This window comes from Lepidochelys olivacea, assembly GCF_965140295.1.
Source record: "Lepidochelys olivacea isolate rLepOli2 genome assembly, chromosome: 11".
Classification (NCBI taxonomy): domain Eukaryota; kingdom Metazoa; phylum Chordata; order Testudines; family Cheloniidae; genus Lepidochelys; species Lepidochelys olivacea.
Window position 1 is genome coordinate 42,594,720 of NC_140421.1, and position 25,343 is coordinate 42,620,062.

General features: G+C 41.4%; 1 protein-coding gene across 2 annotated transcripts in view; it reads right to left on the bottom strand.

Annotated features, from left to right (window-relative positions):
- Positions 1-25,343, bottom strand: part of WIPF1 (WAS/WASL interacting protein family member 1) — a 99,959-nt gene that overhangs the window by 6,191 nt on the left and 68,425 nt on the right. Inside the window, exons 8-11 of one of the 2 annotated variants that reach the window (XM_084642995.1) lie at positions 24,483-24,701; positions 22,041-22,154; positions 20,598-20,649; positions 3,179-3,280 (exon numbers count right to left, since the gene is read on the bottom strand). In XM_084642995.1, coding sequence (XP_084499121.1) covers positions 3,179-3,280; positions 20,598-20,649; positions 22,041-22,154; positions 24,483-24,701 — 487 coding nt within the window. The remainder of the gene's footprint in view (positions 1-3,178; positions 3,281-20,597; positions 20,650-22,040; positions 22,155-24,482; positions 24,702-25,343) is intronic. The other variant, XM_084642996.1, reaches the window with a different exon arrangement.

A 25,343-nucleotide genomic window follows, 5' to 3' on the forward strand; every position in this document is an offset into this window, starting at 1 on the left:
CACTCTAGCAGAAAAAGGTATAACACAATCCAATGGCTGGAAGTTGAAGGTATGAAAATTAAGACTGGAAATAAAGTATGTTTTAAAGTGAGAGTAATTAGCGATTTGAACAATCTACCAAAGTTTTTGATGGATTCTCCATCTCTTACAATTTTAAAATCAAGATTGGATGTTTGTCTAAAAAGATCTGCTCCGGGATCTATTTTTGGGAAGTTCTATGGCCTGTGTTACACAGGAGGTTAGACTAGATAATCACAATGGTCCCTTCTGGCCTTGGAATCGATGAACCCACTCTTGTGAGTGCCTCCTGTCAGCTGAGTGTGGTGCTGCAGTTTTCTTTTTCACCTGGTGCCCCCGGTAGGTTGATAACCTCATCGGGTGGATCTTAAGTGGCTCAGCCCTCCGGCTAAGTCACTCAGTCAACAATGGATGAACCCCTTCTAGGCTAACTGTTATAGAGCACTGCCCCCAGGGCTTTCTCCCTTGAAACTCTTTGTTTTCACCAGTTCTCATTGCCCCAGTTCTCCATCCAGGTCACCTCCCAAGTTTAGTGTCCTTTTGGGGTATCAAGGTTCAACACATGGTTGGCCTTCTCTGGGGTCTTCAGTCCTGTCTCTGGGCCCTTTTAAATCTAGCCTTTTTTCTTGGGCTTTTAAATTAGCCATGTCCCCTTTCCAGGGCTTCGGCCTTTCCAGCACTGGTGGCTGGTGGTGGTGGTCTGCCCACTACTCCAGGCCTGCCCACTACTCCAGGTCTCAACTCAGGGATCCTGCACCAGTGGCCATGTACTGCTTCCCTGAATAGTTGCTGCTGCATTCCCCCTCGCTGCTTCCCACTCAGTCCCACCATCTTCACATGTTACCTTAGGCTTATAATCCTTGGGTTGTCTCTGTCCTATCCCTGCTTGAGCACGGTCTCTCCGAGGCTTCCTTGCTTGGAGAGTTTTGCTGTCTCCTAGCCCATCTGTTCCCAGCCAGCAACTGAGCTGCTCAGGCCCTGCAACTCCTTTTATTTGAATCTGCTGCACGCTGATTGGCTGCTTCTCTGCAGTCTTTCTAGGTAGGCCCAGAGGACCCCCCCTTATCTGGGACAGGATAAGGTAGCATCGCAAGGCCTCCAGCAGGGGGCCTCAAAGGGCCAGGTACACCCCTTCATACCACCCCATATAGAAAGAAAAGAAATAATATAACAGGTCATCATCCTGCCCTCTGAGGTATTGCCACACAGGGGCTCTTCCTATACAGTGGATGAGAAGCTGGATATGAGTCAACAGTGTGCCCTTGTTGCTAAGAAAGCTAATGGCATTTTGGGCTGTATAAGTAGGAGCATTGCCAGCAGATCAAGGGACGTGATCGTTCCCCTCTATTCGGCATCAGTGAGGCCACATCTGGGATACTGTGTCCGGTTTTGGGCCCCACACTACAAGAAGGATGTGGAAAAATTAGAAAGAGTCCAGCGGAGGGCAACAAAAATGATTAGGGGGCTGGAGCACATGACTTATGAGGAGAGGCTGAGGGAGCTGGAATTATTTAGTCTGCAGAAGAGAAGAATGAGGGGGGATTTGATAGCTGCTTTCAACTACCTGAAAGGGGGTTCCAAAGAGGATGGATCTAGATTGTTCTCAGTGGTACCATATGACAGAACTAGGAATAATGGTATCAAGTTGCAGTGGGGGAGGTTTAGGTTGGATATTAGGGAAAAACTTTTTCACTAGGAGTGTGGTGAAGTACTGGAATGGGTTACCTAGGGAGGTGGTGGAATCTCCTCCCTTAGAGGTTTTTGAGTTCAGGCTTGACAAAGCCCTGGCTGGGATGATTTAGTTGGGTATTGGTCCTGCTTTGAGCAGGGGGTTGGACTAGATAACCTCCTGAGGTCCCTTCCAACCCTGATATTCTATGATTCAATTCCCCCCAAGAAGTCCAGTCACAAATTTAATTAGCTCATTATTTTTTTTAATAAGCATTATCAGCATGGAAACATGTCCTCTGGAATGGTGGTCAAGCATGAAGAGGCATATGAATGTTTAGCAGATCTGGCACATAAATACCTTGCAATACTGGCTACAAAAGTGCCATGCGAACGCCTGTTCTCACTTTCAGGTGACATTATAATTAAGAAGCAGGCAGCAGTATCTTCCGTAAATGTAAACAAATTTGTTTGTCTTTGCAATTGGCTGAACAAGAAGTAGGACTGAGTGGACTTGTAGGCTCTAAAGTTTTACATTGTTTTGTTTTTGAGTGCAGTTCTGTAATAAAAAAAATCTACATTTGTAAGTTACACTTTCATGATAAAGAGATTGCACTATAGTACTTGTATGAAGTGAACTGAAAAATGCTATTTCTTTTGTTTTTTACAGTGCCAATATTTCTAATAAAAATAATAATATAAAGTAAGCATTATACACTTTGTATTCTGTGTTGTAACAGAAATCAATATATTTGAAAATGTAGAAAAACTTCCAAAAATATTTAATAATTTCAATTGGTGTTCTATTGTTTAACAGTGTGATTAATCGCGATTAATGTTTTTAATTGCGGTTAATTTTTTTGAGTTAATCACATGAGTTAATTGCAATTAATGGACAGCCCTAGTTCTTTCACTTACAATTTTGTGTATGTGGATGGGTGGGTAATATCCCAAGTTTTAAAAAAGCAAAGTGAACTCCCCTCCCCTCCTCAAAATTCTATCATATAGCATCATAGTGAGACCCACCTGGTTCATCAGCAGATCTGAAACCTTTAGATCCACTATACAGACCTCTGCCACTTGAGCCAAAGGAATAACTGATCTGGAGGGGAGTGTGCTGTAATGGTCACAGATATTTCTGCCCATGACACCAAACTTGACTCCCTCTACTTCGTCCCCTCCAATCTGTCCTTGTCCAAATCCTGCTCTTTTTCCCCTCTCCTCCTGGCTCCTTGTCCCAGTCCCCTTCTCTTTGCCTACCGAGTCCCCCAGTCTCCACTACTCAGGCTTCTCATCCCAGATCCAGTCTCCTTACACAACCACTCCTAGTCTCCCTCTCCGGCCCCAAATCCTTTGCCTAGCTGTAAGTCAGGAGTTCCTCCCTCCTGGCTCCTTGTCTGATCTATCTCTCCCCTTCATCCCACACTGGCTCTCCTACTCCACCTCCCAGGCACACTTCTTCTCTGCACCCTCCTACTCATCCCATTCTCACCAGAAGCCTTGTCCCAATCTTCTCCTTTTCCTCTCCTCACCCCAGGACTGGCTTTTGTCTCCTCTGCATCCAATCAGACAGCTTCCTCCACTCTGCCTGAGCCTGGGGGTAGGGACAAGAGTGTCATCAAGAGCAAAGGAGAGACAAGCTCTTTGTTGTCAGTTCCAGTGCCTGGTCCCACCCCAGCCTGGAGCAGCTATTACAGGGAAGCCCTTTTGAGTCCTGGTAACTCAGAGCTGGAATGTGTTGAATCATTGTGTGATGAGGACGTAGCATTCATAAGAGAACATCAGAGTTATATTTACCTGCACCCTGTAAAAGTTTGGAGCAATGCTGGAGCGGTCAAAGGCCCTAGAGCTTTTCAAAGAAAGTTTCAAAAACATTTTAATATTGGCAAAACAATGTGTTTTCCCCTAGCCTCATTCTCAGAACTTGCTCAACAGTTTTGGCTGAAATTTAAAAAATAAAAATAAAATTGCAGCCTGAGGCGGACACCCAGCACGGAAAACTCCAGGCAAACATCTAAAGTTTGAAGTTCTAAGTAGCTGAAAGCAGGGATCTCTAATCACAGGTGAAGGATGAAAATATTGTTTGTGGGGGGGTCCGTGCGCAGATCTATCCCAGCCTGGTGCAGAGGGGAGGCCTGGGGTATGGGCCCATCCAGCACTCACCCTGGGCAGTGGCGGCTCTGCTCCTGTCCCCTGGTGCTGGCCTAGGCCTGGCTCCCTGTTCTGGCCCATTGGCTTGCTAGGAGGCAGCTTGAGGAGCCCATCACAGCATCACATAGTGCACATCTGGGTTTCACCAGTGGAGCTGGATTTAGGTTGACTGGAGCCACCTCTAGCCTTAGCTACCTGCTGCCGAATCTGATAGTAGTGTCAGGCAATCTTAATAATAGGCAGTGCAGCTACCCCTGCCTTAAACACCACTGAACATCACAAAATAAGCTCCCAGTAGAATGTGACAATGATTGACCTTTGCAGGAAGACAGGGGTATCACTACTTTTGGAAGGAGATGAGCAGGCAGAGGTAATTATGGTACACACAAATGAATCAGGATGAAATACACCTTGAGTTCTACCAATATAGTAGCAGTGTAATTTCCAGCCAGCTGTTCATTTATTTTAGAACAACATGGAACACTTAGAGACTTATGGATACAACCATTGTTAGCAATTGTAGACACAATTGAAAGAAGAGAATAGCACCTTTTACGTAATCTCCTTTCTCTCTGTTACTTACTCATGAAAAATACTTACTCAAGTGCTTCTTTGTTATTGACAGAACCCCAATGTTCTGTGAAAACTTGTTGAAGTCAATGGGTTTATGCCAGCAGAGAGTTGGGGCTTGTAACTTTAAATCAAAAAGAAGCACTACTATCACGCTGCTTGTTGCTTACAAGAAAAATATAGTGAACAAGACCGGGACCTGTATGCTGTCACTGCTAACTTTACAACGCTGACTGTGGAAATTCCTGTCCAGAAATATTAATGCATGTCACTCTCCAACTGCATGATAGAATAAGCTGGAGTAATTGTAGACCAAATTCTCATGGATCCATTTTGTAATAGCAAATGGAATGTAGCAGGGATATGTTTTGATATGAAGTTTCTTTGGTTTCTTCTGTACAGCAACAGATTGATGATGCCACCTGAAATGTCATACCAGGCATTTGTATTAAACATTGAACAACTTCTGGCAAGTGCTTTAAAATGAACAGATTGAAAGACTTCTTGAAATTTCTCTTCATCTCACCAAAATACTACCAATTGCAGGGGGGAATGTGGCAATGGAACACACGTACCAAAAGTAAATGAAGATATTGCATAGGAACTTCTCTATGTGGATGACAATGCTCTTATTGCACATATGCCATATGACATCCAGTTTATCACCTATAGTTTTGCCAAGACAGTTATACTACTCAGCTGAAAAAAACCAAAACATAACAGCTAAACTGGAACAACATAACTCATAAGCTTATAAGACCTAGCATCACACCAATGACCTCAAACACAACAAAGTAAATTTGCATCTTCAATTACCTTCTCTTACCTTTGTCAAACATCTTCCTCATTGATCAAGTTACCCATCTGCTTGTCTAGCATTTTACAATAGTACCAGTCATTGTGGTGTCTAAATTGGGTACCAGAACCAAATTGGTATTTTCTGTAGGGAAGATTGGAACATCAAATCTGGAACCATCACAGTATCACACAAAAGCTTGAAGTCCATGTTTACAGCCTATGATAACTTCCACCTTATTTTATATCTGAAACATGGGCATATGTTGCTGGATGTAATCGGGTTGTTTGCCCTGGAGAGTCTGAGGCCAAGCCAAGGCTGATTGCAGAATGAGCCGCACCTGAGAGGAATGAAGCACTTTCCTATGAAGAGCAGAAGGAGCCCACAGTAAGGTGGTGGAGGGGCTTTAGTGAGACTAGAGAGAGTGATAGAGGCTTCTCAAAGGAATACTCTGAGAGCAGAGAAATTGCTCCAGCAAGGAAGGGGCAAGAGAAGCCTGCTGAGGCAGGAAGGTCTCTGTCTGAACATGGGAAGTTTGGACTGTACTGGGCGTGGGGGTTGTTTACTTTTGAACTTTAAGGTAATAAATCAGACCCTAAAGAGGGCTGGTAAAACTCTGTGGAGTTTATTTGGGGATCCAAGAAGTGAAACTGAGGTGAGACGCTATGTGCAGGACTACTCTGAGGTCACCAGGGGGTTCTGTGAGGTGGCTGCTTATCAGCACTGGCGTATCAAAGAGAAGAAAAATGTCATAGTTATAATCTTCAACCTTCCATGTCAAATGATAAGAGACAAATCTTTATGAAATTCTGCAAACCAGAATGGCAGCAATGCTTCTGCAAGGACAGCTTTACTGAAATGGAAACATCCTCTTCTTGTAAGGCACTAGGCACCAAAAGACAAAGTTATACAGGGTGAAATTCACCCCCCTTGCAGAGTATAATGTATAAGGATCCACAGAGAGGTCTCAGTGAAGTCAGTAGCAAAACTCCCAATGATTTCAGTAGGACCAGGATTTGGCCTAAAAATTTATGAGGGAGACAGACAAAGCGATGCAAAGATATTGTGAAAAAAGCAGCGTGATCATTGGCACAGAGATGACAGCTTCTGGAAAGCTAGCACAGCAAACAAATCAGTCTGACAAGTCAAAGTACAAACCCTAGACTGCCCTTCAATACTGTGTGAACGTGTCAAACTGCAGGGTAAAAAAATGCCAAAAGAAATAGTGGCCCTATCAAGTAGAATTCTAAACTTCACTGTTCTAACATACAGTTTCCACGATATGCATCTGAGGAAGTGAGCTGTAGCTCACGAAAGCTTATGCTCTAATAAATTGGTTAGTCTCTAAGGTGCCACAAGTCCTCCTTTTCTTTTTGCTTTATGAGTGGTTAATCTAGGGGATTTGTTATTTGAAATTAAAAAGTTTTTGTCTTCCAGTTTTATGTTATGATTTAGAAATAGCTGTATATTTGAGTAGCATTAGTTTATACAGTGTACAGTATATAGACATTGAAGTTATTATACATTGTATATGTTTGCTTTGAATTAGCTGAGGAACCACCACATGATGTAATGAAATGTGAGTTGTGGCTAGTTTCCATGTGAAGCCACTTTCATTCACTTGACTGTATAAAGACAGTTACTGGTATTGTGACTGTCATTTCCTTCCATCACGTCTGCACTCATTTAAGAGTTGTTATCCATGGTCATTGTGAGAAAATTAAATTCATTTTGATTCTATCAAAAGAAAGAAATGGAATGAGATTAGCAGTTGTAACTCCAGTTGTCAAACACTGCTTGCAAGCCCTCTCTGACTTTGCTAAGGAAACTTGCACTCAGATAAGTTGCATAAAATAAACTGTCTTTTTGATAAGAAATCTGCAAGACTTGACTAGCATGCCAGCTGGTGACAAACTAATTCATTTGGAAAACCAAAGCCACTTTTGACACCTACATATCATGCATGAGTTTTTGAATGGTGTATGTTGAAACCTTTTCACTGTTGGTCAGACCTTAATCGAACGATCTCCCCTGCTTATCATGATTCTGTTTGTGAGCACAGTATATCCCTATGGAAACAACAGCAGCTTACAACGTTTCGGAAAGCACGTCTCTCATTTAATGAATTTGTACACGTGCAGTTAAACATTACATTGCAATTACTGTATCTTTTTTTGTGTTGTCTGTTTCGGGTAGAAAACCCCATCAGACCAGTTCTTTTTGTTGTTCATTTCATCTCCCCCTCCTAATTCCAAATCTTTTGTTCCTCTGTTCCATACACATGCTACCATGTCCCTTGTTGTTCCTGCACTCCTGCGTACATGCTACTGGTACATCCTTCTCCTGTGCTCTTGCACATGCCTTCATGCTTCGTCTTCTCCACTGCTCTGCACATGCTTCACAGTTCCTCTTCCTTCCTCTCCCCCATTGCTTCTCATATTTAATGATTTTGCATTTTATTTTAACCCTTCAAGTTTTTAGAATCATTTGATGTTGTGGGGTAAGTACCCTCATCAGAGGAGTGCTGGTTTGTGGGGGAATTAAAGTAGGGGGTTGGCAGCCCGAGTAACCTAATTGCCCACACCACAGCCCTGACTCCCAAGAGAGCACAGCCTAGTGGCCAGTGTCAGTAAGACTGCCCTCCTCTGTGGGACTGCACGGCCCCATGGCCAGAGTAGAGTGGGCTGCCACTGGGGTGGGTAGCAGTCGGGCCCTCCCTACTCCACCAGGTCCCAACTCAGGGCCCTGTCTGGGGGAGTAGGTGGGGGAAAATCCAGCATAGACTCAGCCGGGGTCCTTCCAAAACACACAGAGTATAGCTCTGATTCCATAACCAGATCATTGTCTAGTTCCTCTGGGCTACTTCCTACCCTTTCTTCCGAGACTGGTAGTTTTGAGGCTTCTGTTGTCTCTCCTCTGTTGGTGGTGGTGTGCAGCTGCGGGTCGGCTGGAGACTCGGCTGGCTCCTGTGTCTTGGTGCTCTGGTAGGCTCTTCGCAGGAGACTGCAAACACATGTACTCCCTTCAGCAGCCAGTCCAGAGTGAGCTGAGCTACTCTCTTTTATACCTAGGCCTCCTCAGCCACAGAGTGTGGTTTATCCTTGCTGAACCAGTGTGGGTGGGTACACACTGTCACATTTGGGTTGCAAGAGACCTCAAATGGATCACGTGTGCCAGATCTTTGGATCACAGAACTGATTTAATTATTCTTAAAGGTCCTTAAGAGATGGGTATCTGTTTCTAGATCTGAATATTTTCAGTGATGGCAGCCCTCCCTTCTTCCTTTATTCTTTCTGAACAGTGTTTAAATTCTCAACTTCTGTTCTGCTTCTATCAGTTTAGCTATAATAATGGATGTGGGGTTTTTTATTTATATTTTAAAATGCTAATAGTAACCTGCCTTCCCTCTGAATCCGTTCTTGTAACAAAATTATGGAGCTGATTCTCCACTTTGTTACACCAGGTTTAGGTTGGTTGATGGAGTTACACTGACATAAAACTTGTGTGACTGAGTGGAGAATCAGGCCCTGTCTAGATTATACGTGAGTCATTTTACAAGTTGCTGTACCAGCAGGCAAAAGATAGAAAGGTACTGTTGTCACTAACTTTAAATTTTCATAGCTATAGTTCTGCTCAAAGAGGTTAAAAACAAAATATTTTGTGAGTTGGGAATATACCTTAAAATATAAAAATACATTTTGTTCTCACATGAAGTAAAATATTGATCAAAAGTAATTTATAAATTATATAATTTCATAATTTGACTATGACCTTATAGATGTTGTAGTCCCTTATGATTGCAATGCAAAGGTTTATGTGAACAAATCATAAGCGCCACCTAGTGCTCTTTTGGAAAACACCATCTTTGCTTTCTTAAGTAAAGAACATTCTGGGGAAAAAACACAATTTTTGCAGAAATCTGAGATTTAATGCCAAAATTCAGAAAGTCAAGGTGTTGTCTACTGACAACAAGCTAGTAGACACTTTTTTTCTTTGCAAATTGGAATCCAAATTGGTACGGAGCCAACATAATTACAGATCACATTGTAAACCAAGAGGAAATATTCTGAAATGTACCTAAGGAACAAAACCCACAATCCTATTAGTGATGCTGGGCGTGCAGACCCCTGAGCCACATGAAGCCTTGTCCCACTGAAGTCCATGGGCATTTTGCCAAGGACTTCAGTGTAGCAAGTATCTCACCAATTTATTTCAATAGGGCTCAGTAAATTGCAGGATTGTAGGGCTTAGAAACTATCTTTTGTTTTTTAAAACTTAAGGGATTCTTAAAAGGTAACTTAATTCCACTGGAGGGAAAATATGAATCCACCTACCAAAAATAAAAAAGATGGAGAAAGAGAAAGGTCTCAAATATATATATTTAAGATAAAAATTGCAATGAGACATAAGCTATCAGTGAAACCAGACTGAGGGAATAGATTTTTTTTTTTAAAATGGGCCAATTTCTGTGCTGAGTTATACCAGTGTAAATCTAGAGTAACATTATGGATACAGCAGAATAATTTAATGCAAAAATTGGGCCACTATTTTTTTGAATGTCCTTTTTAGTGACTTACTGCTATAATATGCCATGCTATGTTATGCCACTTGCACAATATACTGTGTAAACCTCTTTAATTGCTTGAAACACTGAAATTAGCTGTTTGGTGAATTGTCTCTCCGAGGGCATTTTCAGATGCACACTACTTGTTATCACTACTTGTGATTTCCATCAACTGGAAATTCATATGCAGCATGTACACAGTATGCTCCCAGGAAGGTGGCGGAGAGTATCCAGTCTAGGTAGATATGCTTTTCCTGCTTATTAAACATGAAGCTATACCAGGGGTGGGCAAACTACTGCCTGTGGGCCGCATCTGGCCCACCAATTGTTTTACTCCAGCCCTCGAGCTCCTGCTGGAGGATGGGGTCTGGGGCTTGCCCTGCTCTGGCGCTCCAGCTGGGGAGCAGGGTTGGGGCCCCTCCACTTGGCTCCTGGAAGCAGTGGCATGCCCCCCCCATCTCCTGCACATAGGGGCAGCCAGGGGGCTCTCCTCCGCATGCTGCCCCCACTCCAAGCGCTGCCCCAGCAGCTCATATTGGCTGGGAATCGCACCCAATGGGAGCTTCAGGGGCGGCACCTGTGGACAGGGCAGCGTGCAGAGCCACCTGGCTGCGCCGCCACGTAGGAGCTGGAGTGGGGACATGCCGCTGCTTCCGGGAGCTGCTTGAGGTAGGCACCATCTGGAGCCTGTACTCCTGAGCCACCTCCCCGTGCTCCCACCCCCTCCTGCCCTCCAAACCCCTCAGTCCGAGCCCAGAGCACCTTCCTGCACCCTAAATACCTCATCCGCACCCCCAGCCAGAGCCCTCACCCGGTCCCCTGCCCCAATCCCATGCCCTAGCACGGAGCCCCCTCCCACACCCTGAACTCCTCATTTCTGGCCGCCCCTGAGCCTACACTCCCAGCCAGAGCCCTCACCACCCCCCCCCCCGCACCCCAGCCCCAACTTTGTGAGCATTCATGGCCTGCCATACAATTTCTATACCCAGATGTGGCCCTCGGGCCAAAAACTTTGCTCGCCCCTGAGGTGCACATAGAATATCCGAGTTGGAAGGGACCTCAGGAGGTCATCTAGTCAAACCCCCTACTCTAAGCAGGACCAATCCCCAATTTTTGCCCTAGATCCCTAAATGGCCCCCTCAAGACTTGAACTCGCAACCCTGGGTTTAGCGCGCCAATGCTCAAACCACTGAGCTATATACGCAGGCCTCTCATATTGTGTTATATGTACTTGTGTGTCCATACCTGTTCCATCAACTACAGACATTTTAAATAATTTTGAATGTTTTTAATCAATAAAATTATTTTTATAGCCCCCTTTCCCCAAGTTTGTGGGACACTTTGCAGGACAAATAAAAAGAGATGGTCCCTACCCTGAAGAATTTACAGTCTTGTTCAAGATGCACAGGCAGGATGAGGGTCCCAGCAATAAAATGATGTGGTTATTTGGGCACCTGGGCATTATTTTATTTTTAAATATGTAATAATTCACTTGTGGGAGGTAGTAGAGCAAAAATGAGTCTGAAGGAGGAATTTGAATGAAGAAAGGGGAGGGGTCAGGCAGGCAGACTCAGGAAAGGTGTTCCATGAAATCAGCCAGAAAGAAGAACAGGGCCACTAGAAAATCTAGGTCATTACAAAACCTAAACCTAATTTCCCCAATACTAATTTCCCCCTCACACCTTCTTGTCAACTGTCTGAAATGGGCCACTCTCATTACCACTTCAAAAGTTATTTTTCCTCCCTTGGTATCCTGCTGTTAAGTAAATTGTCTCATTAGACTGACCTCACACTTGGTAAGGCAACTCACATCTTTTCATGTATTTATACCTGCTCCTGTATTTTCCACTCCATGCATCCAATGAAGTGGGTTCTAGCCCATGAAAGCTTATGCCCAAATAAATTTGTTTGTCTCTAAGGTGCCACCAGGACTCCTCGGTTTTTTTAGAATCTTATAGATGCACTTGTGTATTCTCAAATAAAACATCTTCCTTGTCTCACTGCTTTCATAGTAATGCAAGTAACTTGCAAGATAGCAGAAGTGAAAGCTTCTATTTTCAGTAAGGCTACAGAAAGATTTCACAAGACTCCAGCAATAAAGTGCTGGTTTATAGATAGTATAACAAAACAACACTTTCCACAACCTTTTGACAACTGGCCCAGTAGAAATAAGACTGCACACTAGACACTAATGTGTGCACTGCTTTCACAGCTGCTGTATCTTACATGCAGAGCCACTTCCTTTTACGGAGCTCTTGTCATAGTCTGAACACTTCAGCTACCTCTTCCTCATCCACACATACCCTTCCCTTCTTAGGAAATGGCTTACACATCGATTTTTAATTGCATGTGATGCCTTTGGCCCTCTGCTATCCAAAGAAAAAAACTGCAACACATTAGAAAGTACAAGGAATGCATCATGTTTGACAGATTAATGGTAACTGTTTTTGTGTTTATCAAAAGTTGCACTCTGCAATAAATGGCAAAATATTGGTGCAAACGGGGGTGGAGGGGGAACTTATCATTTGCACAGTGCTATGTATGTATAAAGGCTCACATTTTCAAATCAGAATGATGCATACAAAACCTTAGATTTCCATAAGAAAATCAGTTTGATAGCTAATTACCTGATGTGTGTATGTATGAGCTGGTATGCTTTGCACACAAATTTGATTTCCGTGCACACACACTTGATTTGACTAATTTCATGCATGAAAACATAGACTGACAGAGTTGCGCTTGTATTATTAGAGGCTGTTTTTGAAAACGGAGTCCCAACAGCTTAAAACATTTGTTCGTAAAAACTACTGCCATCAAATACCAGACGTTCCTATTTTTGAGCACAGGTTAGCCCTGAAAAGCGATGCTCCCTACTTAAAATATAATTCAGTTGCGTGCATGTTGGACCCCTTTCCCAAACCCTGTGTCTGTTTGTTTGTCTTGCTTTAGATTACAGGCTACTTGGGCAGGGATGATGTATTCTTTTCGCAGAGCACATTATGAGTGCTAACAGAACTAACTAATACAGGAGAAAGTAACAAGAAATAGTTTAAGATTCAAAATGAGGAAGGCACTCACAGGAACTAGTATCAGCACTTCTGAAATAAAAATGTTATTTGTTTCAGCTGAGGAAGAAAAAAAATGAATGATGTAAAGATAGAGAGGGGCATTTAAAGGAAATTAAGTGGTTATAAAAATAAAAGGCAATGATGAAACCAAAACAATATAAGAGCCCAGCAGGCTGAGTTCTGTAGAACTCACTCATGTTATCTTATACTCTGTATACATTATTTAGACAATCCACCACATACTGTGATTACAGGCAATATTTACTATTCTTTATTGTTAAGTTGGCTTCTGCAGAAGAACTTAAAATTAAAAAAAAAAATCATTCTCCCACCCTTTGTCTTCTCTCTTTAAATTATCCTCCTTGGGAAAAAGACTATGTTTTAGTTCATCGTATTGCACAATGGACCCCATCTCTCAGCTGGGGCCTCTAGGTGCTACTGGAATGCAACTAATATGGTAACCATTATTACAACCTTTCACTGGTTCTCACATTAAGGCTTCCCCTTCTTGTCCTTTTTATGCTCACAGCCAGCCAGGTTACAGCCACACCTCATTCCTGAAGGCTTGCTTCTCGAAATTTGTGAGGAAGCTTCTTCTAGGCTCCAAATCCACTGAATAAACTGCATTAGAAGTTGAAGATTTGACTTCCTTGCTGTCAGAGACATGGGGCAAATGTCATGACTATCCATGTGGTCTGGCAGAGGGTAAATGATAATGTACTGGGAGAAGAGCATTAGTAGGAGTGACTGTGTTACTGTGTGCACTGCTGTTACTGTTACTGTGTTTAGTTTTAGCCCCATCTCACTGACTAAGAAGTTTAGGAGCTGGCAGGCAGATGCTTGGTTGCAGCTGAATAAAGAAAATGGTTGCTGACCTAGTTTTCTGGCCTCTCTTATTTAAAATTCTTACCCAAGGACTTTACAGTTGAAAAGTATGAGAGTCAACCAGACTGTGTGCACCATGGATGTGAGCTGTAATATTAACATGAACTCATCTGATCTTAATTAGCTTCTTTCAGTGACAGTGTAGTTTAAGGAACACAAGGCCCCAGCTCCTCTACTTCTCGCCAATCTCCCTTTATAATATTTTATTTAAATTATTCACTTGATTTCCATTTTGAAATCATAATCCCTTCAAGTATTCCAAGTTTCCAAGGAGGGGTTTAACAGCATGTCCTTTGGTCTGGAACTATTTCTTCTATAAATAGTTTGCACCTTGTTTGCACCTTTTTACCAAGGAACTGAGACAAAAGATTTTGATCTAGCACACAAATATTGTTGAAGGTATACAAGTCAAGGAGAGCATTAGCAGCAGTTTCCTATGGGAATGCAATGAAATTTACCCTCTGTATTTTAAACATTTACAAAGTTATCTTTTGTGGCTTCCTTTCCAAGATTATTCTATGCCTGGTTTTCTATAGAAGCTGAACTTACACAACTCTTAACTAATTGCAAATAAAAAACCCAGAGAACTGCCCATCATCAAAATGGGTGTTTTTAAAGACTATATTCTGCATGTACCCTGAATTTAACAGTTTGGCCATCTCAGAATGCACCATTATACTGATTACATCAATTTCACCATCTGTGGAAAAAATAATTAGGTGAGCCCATTGCATTTTTATGATGGTAAATTGAGATGCAGTACTATATGGACTTCTTTCACAAAAGGATCTGATCATCAAAAGAACATTTGTCACAGACATCATCATTGTCAATCATATTTCCTCTCCTTCTCCCTTCTTATAGTGCAAGCTCTTGGGGTCAGGGCTCTTTCGCACTAGGTGTTCGCTACGTAGCACAATGGAGCTCCATGTTCAGTTGGGAGCTCTAGGAACTACTGGAATACAAATAATAAACTGTGATAAGGAGACACCATTAACTTGAAATCCAGTCACTTTAAGAACACGGTTAAAATTAGTTTCAGGCATTCAGACACCTGCCAATTTTTGTGGTTCTACTTATTGGCTGCTTTAGGGTTATTGCTGTGAACTATCCTAACTAGGGTTAAATAATCCTTCTACTTCTGAGGAGAGGTTGAAGGGAGAATGAGACTTGAAGCCCAGCTTGTATTTTCAGACATTGACTAGGGGGTGCTAACCCTATATACTGGCTCCAATTGGACTAAAGTATAGGAAAAGTCTAAAGACCAGGAGTGAGAGCAGAATTGAGAGGAGTGAAAGGACACTTCTTTGGGGAAATGTGGAAGTGCCTGATAGTTTGCATTCCAAAAGGCAAAATATTTGCTTCTCCCTGTTTAGTGGAGACATTTGATGCATAACACTTTCCTCGCGTATACAATTTTGTTTGGCATTACACCTCACTTTAAAATTTGTGTGCGTCTTGCTTAGAACTAAATCCTGAAGTCTTTATTCAGCTATGTCTGTAGGATCTGGCCCTAAAATAATACCTACCTATAAGTATAGTATCATAAGATACAATGTAAATTTGTAACATTCATTAACCAAAATTAACAGGCTAATTTAAGTATTAAATTAGTGTATATAAAAATCATTGTAACCAAGCTTGACATCCTTTTAGTCCCACTCTGTGCTGCGAGGAAGTGGCATATACCAATTTGGGAAGAAGTTTTGCAAGTCTTGAGCGAGTGTCCAGGTTAATTATTACACTTCCGCTTCCCTTTAAGATCAGTAGTCAGCTTCCTCTCTCCTGAAGGACCTGATAGGGTTTGTTCCTAAATTAAAGTAAGTCTCCACAATCAATTCATTATCTTAAATAAAAGCAAAAAAATTATTTAACATAGGGCAGAAAATAGAAAAAAAGAATCACAAACAAAATAAATGTTATTTTTGTTCTGCTCAATGACTAACATTTTATGAAAAGCCCAGCGAGTTTAGCTCCAAGCTCAGCTCTGGATAATTTTGGTTAAGCTTCCCAAAGACTTCACATTTACCAGAATCTTCTCTCAGCACAGCAGGCTGTCAGCTGCACTTGACACATTTCTTTCAGAGAAATGCTTCATTTGTTCTTCAGGAACCATTTTGAGCTCTATTCCTTCCTCTGTTACAGTCTTGTGTGGCTTCGCAAGTCCAGATGTCAAGTGTTGCCTTTAGCACATTTTATATTACTTTACATTACAGGCCTGTCATCAGTGCACCAAGTTAAACAGTATTTCAAACATACTCGATTAGATTCATTATTCTTTTTCTCTGAACACATAGTCTTCATTTCCTCCTCTTTGACTTGCATAGCCATTGCACGCGCTTGGGAACTAAAAACTTATATAAGCCCGAGCTGCTCCCATTGAACACCTGCAAAACCTCCCCTTTGTCGGCAATTGCGCAGGTCTAAACACTAATTAAACAACCTAGAAGATTTCACTTTAGATGCTTTGGAGCCTAAAGGGCTTTCTCACCTCCTCTCTTTTCACTTGAAGAGACATTTTCCTTAGCAGTTTTTCTTTTAATGACTATTTCATGCAATGTATTCTCATTATTTCCTGGTTGAGTACAGTTTGGAAAACTATACACCCAATGTAATGCCAGAGTAGATTTTGTTCCTACTGGACAGTAAGACATCAACATTCGCAATACTACAATGTGACATTGAAAAAGCACATATAAGTCTTGTTTTGAACTGTTATAGCAATATTTAGTCCATTTTTTATGTAATCCCATGCACACAAATTCTTCCTTCCTCTTTCTAAGATTCTGTTGCCATAAAGACTATGTCAAGGTTTCTCATTACATAATATTTTGTTTGAATTAAAATTATAAGTTTGCTCATAAGACTCAGAATTCTTGACTCTAAAAGGAGAAAAGTGTAGTTTCTAATTGCATTTTTTTGCATAGCAAAATTATAGTACTAAGACACCCAAACCCAAGTGGAAATTAGTTCCCCACACCTTCCTCATAAATAGGATGCAAACTTCACCACAGACATGTAAAACAGTTATTCCTGTGAACAGAAGCTAGTCTAATTTTAGTCCAATTCTTATCCCTAAACAGAGTGGCTAGAATAAAGTCATAAAGCATCAAGAAAGTTACTCCAACAGATATATAGCATGTGGTCTTCATCAAAAAATACTGACTAGAAAATATAAATAAAAATGGCCATCTCACACAGAAAGCTCTGATTTTATTTATCTGGTTGATTTGCATAGAAATGAGTTTCAGTGGTCATCTTTGTCACAATTTGAGTCTCAGGTGGTGACATACAGATAGTTTAAGGAGTGCATGTTTAAAATGCCATGCCACCAAAATAAACATACTAAATCCTAAACACGGTCAGTCAGTGGTCCTCTAATACACTTGCACAGCCCCACTGAAGTTAATTGGATTGTACAAGTATAACAGAAGAGATACATTGGTCCAATGACTGTAAACCTGTGGGGTAAATGCGCTTAATTTCCAAATGCATTAACACCAGAAATTGATTTGGAATTAAGCAAACTTCCATTCATACCCCAATTAAAGGCCTGATCCAGCAGTCTTTTCAAACATTTCACTCGCTTTGAAATTAGTGGATCAAGCATGTTACAAATGCAAACACTTAGCTCAAACATTGTATTATCACTCAATAAGCACTGTTTTGTATTTTACATTAGACATCAAAGCAAAACATCTAAAATGTTTATAAAAAGGCAGTAATTGCTATTTTGACATCAAAAGTTTGTTAAAATATAGTAAGGCACCCTTGGATTAACCAGTTTTGTTTCATGCGTATCTTTTTTAAACATTATGCATAGTGAAATAAATACTGTAATACTGATCTTATTGCAAATATCTACTTGTATACAAAATGATATACTCAATGTTAAAATGATGCACTGTTTTTTGAATATATTTGGTGAATTTTACAATCAAAAGATATACAGTTATTACTATCTGAGGGAAAAATGAATACTTTCATTTCTCAAAGGTGTTTTATGGATGCTTAGCGTATACATATTGAAAAAATTTCTACTCGAAAGTGCTAAGAATCAGACAGTTCCAAACAGATTAGATTTCTTTGCTTCCCTCACTGAAGCCCACATCACAGTTTAAAATTAGATTTACGCTAATTTGTTATGGCTTTGGTTATTATTATAGAGAAATTCTGCTCAGGAAGCGAATTGTGGAGTATTTTGGATGGTGCAGTCAGCTACAGGAATGAAATACAGCATTTTCATCGACACAGCCAAAGTAAAACTGTTTTGCTATATGCAGATAAGTTACAAAAATGTATAACATCTGGAGTGGCTCTCAGTTGTTACACTCCATAACTATTCATATTTTATTAAGACTTTGGCAGGGTGATGCATTAAAATATTGTATTCTCAAGTCCATGATGTCATTCCTCAGAAAGCCATAAGTGCTTTAGTTTAAACAGCGTGAATACAATCATTTATCCTATAAATATCACTAGGTGTTTTAAATCTTCTTTGGACTTTAGACTCACACAATAGTGAGCCACATACAGACTTTCAATATTCATAGCCCGTATGTTTTTTGTTTTTTTTTTAAGTGCCATTCTTACAAGTGATGTTAGTATATTTACTGATCACATGGGCTTGATCCAAAGATACATTTCACAGGGGGAGCTTCTTCTGAAATCTGTGCAAGAAGCTCACATGGCTCTGATCCTGCAGCTCTGCATGTGCGCACGCGCGCTGCTGGGTGGATTTCAGTGTAGGATCAGGTCCGTGGAACACATCTCAGAATTAGGCCCAGAGATATCAAAATGTAAAAATATGTATTTTATCAAATACCATCATAGGTAAAAAAATCCAAACGGGACTTTGTAAACAAACATACTGGAAAGGCAAAGCTGTATTTATCATGTTCAAATCCTACCCTGTTGTCAACAGGATTGCACAGATTGTAAGGCAGGGTGGGCTCTGCCACTGCACAGTCACATAATGGAGAAGGTCCTACTGGACATGTTTCCCTAGGGTTCAATGTTCATTTTGAAGAGTCTCTTCTGCCAACCCACCCCCCTGCAGATATTCAAGTGCTGGGCTCAAAAGTATCATACCGTAACAAAACCTGCAGAGCTGAATCAGGAATCATGTTTTCCACTGCTGGGCGGGGAGAGGCATTTAGCCCAATATATTTCTAACCTGCATGGCTTCTTCCTCTGATTTAATGAGCAACACAGTATGAAACAATTCCATCAGTGAGGACTTCCTGGGGACTCCAATGAGCACGTTGAGAGAGTCAGAGATTGGTGGGGAGGTGACGGATAGTTATTCTTCAAAGCTAACTTTCAGAAGTCCAGCTGACAGAGATACATTCATCAGCCACGCTCAAATCCAGAATCAAAGTCCTCCTATGATTTCCAAATGTCTTTTTCCACTTGTTTATATCAGTTTATAAAATAAACTAAACAAACACTCTTTGCTTACGTACAATATTTAAAAGCAGTTCTGCAATTTCACCAATCACCACAATGCCTAAAAAAGGCTTGCTTTCTCCCAATAAGGGAATTTCCTTCAGATCCTCCTGATACCCTCTCAAACAAAAGTTTGGACCCAGGTAGGCCATAGAGCAAGCTCAGAAGGTCAATACACTCCACCCCTGTTGAACCAGCATGGACAGAAAGTACCAGAGTTTATGGCTTTCACTAGAAAATGCCCTTCCACTAGATCTCTCCTATTTAAAAGTGAGGGCCATTCACTCAAGCACTCAGTTGATCTCAATTGCCATGCAACACAAGGGAGAAGCACTTTCTCGAGCAGCCAAACCACACAGAGCTTCATTAGTCAAAAACATCTTGAATTATACCCAGAACCAAATGGGAAGCCAATGCAATCTGTGGCACATAGGTGTTAGCAGGCTTCACAGAAGGAGCATATAATTAAGGGGGCTGCTGCATTTTGTACTAGTCATAGTTTGAGTAGTCTTCAGGTGTAGTCCGACAAAGAGCATTACAGTAATCCAATTTTGAGGGCATGGATAACTGCAGCATGATCCATGTCCAAATGGAAAGGACAAGTAGAGATTAACAACATAAAACTATTACAAAACAAGGCATCAGGGCCATACAGGACACTATTACACTGCTGAATTCTCAATTTTCTCTCTTCTTTTGAGGATTCTCCTTCATGTCATGGCAACCTTTCCCCTGGAGAATGAAGGCAGGAGATAGCCTCTGCTGGAGCCCAGTGCTCGTGGGGTGTCAGAAGATTATGCCATTTAGTTGTCACCCTCAGGGAAGGCTATCTGTAGCATAAACACACGCTTCTGACAGGCTAAACTATGGTCAAAAGAATTTGCGTTGAACTATTAACTTGCAGACTCACATAAAAGTTGGGCAGTAGCATGCAGAAGCGGGATAGGGCGTGGAAGCATGCAAAAAAAGATCCAAGGGAATCTCATCTGTGTGCTGTCCCCATGTGATTAGTTTCCAGACAGACAGCAGTAAATTATTGGAATTTGTAGTTGAAATGTTACAACTACTTCACCCAAAACTAGTCAATGGGCTTACGCCTGCTCTTGTTGAATTCAATGGCAAAACTCCCACCAAGATCACTGGGAACAGGATGGGACACAGTAAGAATATATATATTGTTATATATGGTCCCCAAAATGCCTTTCATGGCAGCCTGCTATATAAGCAAGTAAAATCTACAGTTTTAAGCAACTATGGTTCATAAACTGTACCTTACTTCTCTAACAGATACTCAAATTACCCCTAATCACAAGCCAAAAGTGGAAATAAAGCAGAAGAGGCAACTTTCCAATGACATGGGCATGAGAAGTAATTCAAGAAACATTTAAAAACAGCAGTCACCCTCAGAAGGGCTGGAAACCCACTTCACCTCGGTATAGGCGGGAGCGGTGGGACACCTCTTTCTCTTCGGCCAGAGCCATCTAGAAACAGAAGAAAGAGATGGCTGTGTTCATCATGATATATTCCTTTTACACAGAAACGCATGCCCAAGCTCCTCATGAAACGATATGTGAAGAACTACACATTTTAAGTACCTGTATTATCCATTTTATGAGCAGTTGTGTGTAGTTTATTGGATGATTTATTTACCAAGATAAAAAATATAAATGATGTACAGCATAATTCCTATTAAGTATATATTTAATGCCACAAATGCCTGGAAAGCATGTGGTTTTTCTGCCTTTAGGCTCTTTTCTCCTCTTGAGACACATCTATAACTCTTGTTAGCATTAATAAGAGTTATCACTTCTACAAGGGCATTAAGTCCTACTGTGACTTTAAAACAAATGCAAATTGTAATAAAAAAACTGGTTTCAGAGTAGCAGCCGTGTTAGTCTGTATTCGCAAAAAGAAAAGGAGTACTTGTGGCACCTTAGAGACTAACCAATTTATTTGAGCATAAGCTTTCGTGAGCTACAGCTCACTTCATCGGATGCATTCATGATGAAGTGAGCTGTCGCTCACGAAGGCTTATGCTCAAATAAATTGGTTAGTCTCTAAGGTGCCACAAGTACTCCTTTTCTTTTTAATAAAAACACTGAAGTTCTACAGTTTAAGTGTGATAAAATCTCAAAGCACCATTTCTCCGTAAGAAAATTTTCATCCGAAAACTAAGCAAATTAAATTTGAGAAGGGTATACAGTCCCAGGCCCTCCCCCCATTTAAAAAAAAAGTAACAAGTTTCATAGGACTTGATCCTGCAAACAATCTTTCAGTGTTTCCTGCATGGACAGGGTGCAAGATCAGGCCCTTAGACTTATAAATCTTAAATTATTAAGAGGACATTGGTTTCTCCCATTTTTTTCCCCAGACATTTTACATATTTTCGTGTCTAGAGAGTCTATTCTCAACAACAGAAGAGGGACTTGCACAGGTAACACCTACACTATTTGTATACATGAGAACTCAACCATTAAATTTCTTCAAGTCAACAACAACAAAAATGTTGGTAGATCTATTAGGCCCTATTCTGCCCTTCAACACCTTTACAATCCGAATGGGAGTTGTTTTTGCATGTCTGAAGGCAGAATTATGAGTTTTTAGGTTGGATGGTGTGCATAGCCAATAGCTAACAGAAAAGGGATAATGGTAATTAGCAGAGAAATTAGTAAACTCAGTCTACTAAGGGAAAGCAGATACATACAGATGCAAATTGTTCCCAGTTATAAATATACCTATCCTCCACTAATCTGTATAGGTTCTTTCACCAGATCCATCACTAGGCCATCTGAAGGCCTGACTATTATCTTTCAAAATTAACAATATTTGGCAATAAATAAATAAATAAAAACCCAACAAAGAAACAACTTACTTCTGCTTTCATTCCTTGCTAGTTTACTGGGGTAACTTTTGTTCATTGGTACATATGGCTCTGGAGGTGGCAGGTCAGATATCGGATGGAAGGAAAATCTGCTTTCCCACTCATCTGGGGAAAAATAAACCATTACAGGAAAATTTAAAAAGTAACAATCCTTAATAGAAGAGTTGCGTAGTACTGATCTTATTACACATTCTGTATTGCAATACCTCCTAGAAGCCCAAGTCATAAACCAGAACCCCACTATGCTAGATGCTAAACAAACACAGAACAAAAAGATGGCCCAAATTAGCCTGAATTCAGTTAATCATTCATTGATCGTTTATGTCATCGCACCTGCCTTGTCTTATTGTTTTACAATGCTCCATTAAAAACAAACTAAGAAAAATAATCCAAACAGGAGTCCATTGACGTCCACAGGAATCCTAATACTGTGACTCAGAATGTTGTATGAAGACTCAGTATGTTCCACCCACCTTATGTTCTGTGCAGAAGAACATAGCCCTCAGGGCTGAGATTAGATGCCCCGACCAAGGGGACGGTGGCTTCAAGCCTTGGCATAGATAGGCCTCCAAAGGCTGCCTAAGCTAAATTATGGTATTTACCCCTGGGCTGCCCTACAGGTCATAGCGCTGCCTTGAATCTCTGCAGTGCTGTGTGCTGGGGCCCCTTCTGCCCTTTGTCCAACCCGGGCATGACCCCCATGCTATGGCTTGTAAGGGGTAGTCCTTGAAGGGCAGCCTTATGACTGTCTTTTCACAGTGCCTGTGCTGGGGGGATCCTCCCATAGTCAGCTATGAAGCTTTTAGAGAGTCTCTTTACATCACTCTGGCCCTTGAACGCAGTGTAAAGGGCCTGAAGCTGGTGGGAGGATCTCAGTCTAGGTGGTTTCCCGATTCTAGGTCACCTGCTGGTGACATCAATATTGCACCCACTTAGGCATAAAATAAATTTGTCCCTACATATTCTATATTAAATTAATTTTACCTCCTACGATAGAAATGCGTAGTAGGATTCAGGGTGCTGAATTTGCATTACAGGTATTTAGACCTCATTGATGTACAAAGCATCCAAACAACTAGAACCACTACAGCATCCAATAAAATTCAATGTTCAAAGAAAAAAGAAAAATTAGCAGACCTGTGAGAAAATGCATAATCAAGGAGAAATGTGCATCTTTTGTAAAAAGTGTGACGATAAAGCTAAAGGTATCAGTATTTCTTCAACCACTAGAGACCCACGTTTCCCTGTACAACAAAAGAGGGGTCAGATTCCAGTGACATATTAATAGCAAATCAAAATCCTGGAAAAAATAGCCCATGCTCATATTACACTGTCCTGTATCTGAATGCAGATGTTCAAGGGGTAGAATAAGGGCACACAGTCAACTTCGTTTTTTGTCATTTCCAGCACTTTGCAACCGTAACACTCTTGTAATGTAGGTTTTTGTATAATGTCATCCAGCTACGACCTGAGTGAACTTCACCAACAACTGACCACAGGATTGATTATTTTGGGGCCCAGATTTGCATTCCTGAGGCAAGCAAGACGCACCCTGATTTCAATTAGAGTTCTGCTTGTACAGGAACTATGTAGGTTCTGTCTCGTAAAGGCGATTTGCACAGAAAAAAAATGGTTGCATTCAGTTTGGTCTCTTATGATGCATCAAGAAAGCTCAGAAGGATTACTTTATAGTTTTATTTTCTGCTTGCTTTTTATCTTAGAAATATCAGGAATGTCAAGTCTGGTCTTTCCTGATTTTGTTGGGAGACTCAAATGTATATTGTCAGCTCATGCCTTAATTGAAAGGAAAGGACTGATTCATCTTTAATGCACATATATATCCTTTATCCCCACTGTTTCGTGGCCAAAATGGAAAAACTCAAAGTTTTAAGCAGTTTGACTTTGGGTAGAGAGTTTCCTTCTCTACCACTTTTACTTTGTTTCCTGTGATGTCATAATTCCACTACTTCAATCATCCCAAGGGTTTCAGGGCAGAGGAGACCTGAATTTTTAACACTGGAAAAAAAAATCCTTCAGGCCTTCTTTATACAGCATAAAGCAGCAAAGAATGGCACACACACATTTCCTCTTTTTAGGTTACCTTTGAATGGTTATTTCTGAGGTCCAGTGCTTGCTAAAGTCCCACTGGCATGCTAGTATGTTCATGTCAGTCCTGTTAACTTTGCACTTCTGTTTTCTGCATTAAAATATTTAGATAACTCCATATGGCAGGCCTTTTTAGACCCAAGTTACACCTGGGACAGTCAGGAATAACTCCGGTGCAAAACTAGGGAGAGCTCAGAATCAGAACCAAAGCATCTGTGAAGTATCTCATTTAACGTTTGTGGGGCCAAACACCGATAGCTTTACTTAAGCAAAGCTTCTGAGTGAGGAGAGAGTAATATGCTGAGTATGTCTGAAAACACAGCTCACCTTCAAATGATGAGTCCTGGAAGCCATTTCTGATTGCTGATGATGGTGCAGGAGGTGGTGGTGGAGGAGCTCCGGAACCAGGTCTGTCAGGAGGAAGTGGAGGCCTTGGTCCACCTCTCTGGTTTTCTAATCCTGCCCTGGAAGGCAGCTGTGGAGTAGCAGGCAATGCCCGTGAAATGCTGCCATTTCTGTTTACAGGAGGAGGAGGTGGAAGGGGTCCTGAATCAAGACAGAAACAAATCAGTAATCTATTGTACCATAAAACCTACCGCTATTCTATCAGCTCTGAGCATTATTGTCTTACATCGCTCTGAAGGGTGTCAGATAGGACACAAGCTTTGATGGGATCCAAAAGAAATGGGGAGAGTTGTCTGCCTCCTTCAGCCAGAGGGAGGGATAATAGTAATGCAGGGTTTGACACCTCTTTCCTGATCCACCCTCCCCTTGGTGTGGCTGATCTGCACAGAGTGCAGGTTCAAGGGGCATGTTTATACAGAAAGGAGGGTTAAATGTCACCTTTCCACTCCCTTTGCCTCATATATTCTCTGTGCAGGGCTGGTCTCTTCCTTCCATGTTAATGCAGCCCTAAAGATACTCTAACTTATGCTGGCTGCGAATGGTCACAAACAGCTGAAACCACAATGGAGCATCAGGGCAGCACAGAGGGTCCTGGCCATATCCCATTTCCTTCAGCCACACCTTCTTTTAAGGTAAAGGGATGGGAAGTGGTGTAAGAGCTCACTGAACCAAAAGAACATAAGAGCGGCCATACCTGGCCAGACCAATAGTCCACCTAGCCCAGGATCCTGCCTCCAACTGTGGCCAGTACCATAGCTTCAGGGAGAGTGTACTGAACAGGGC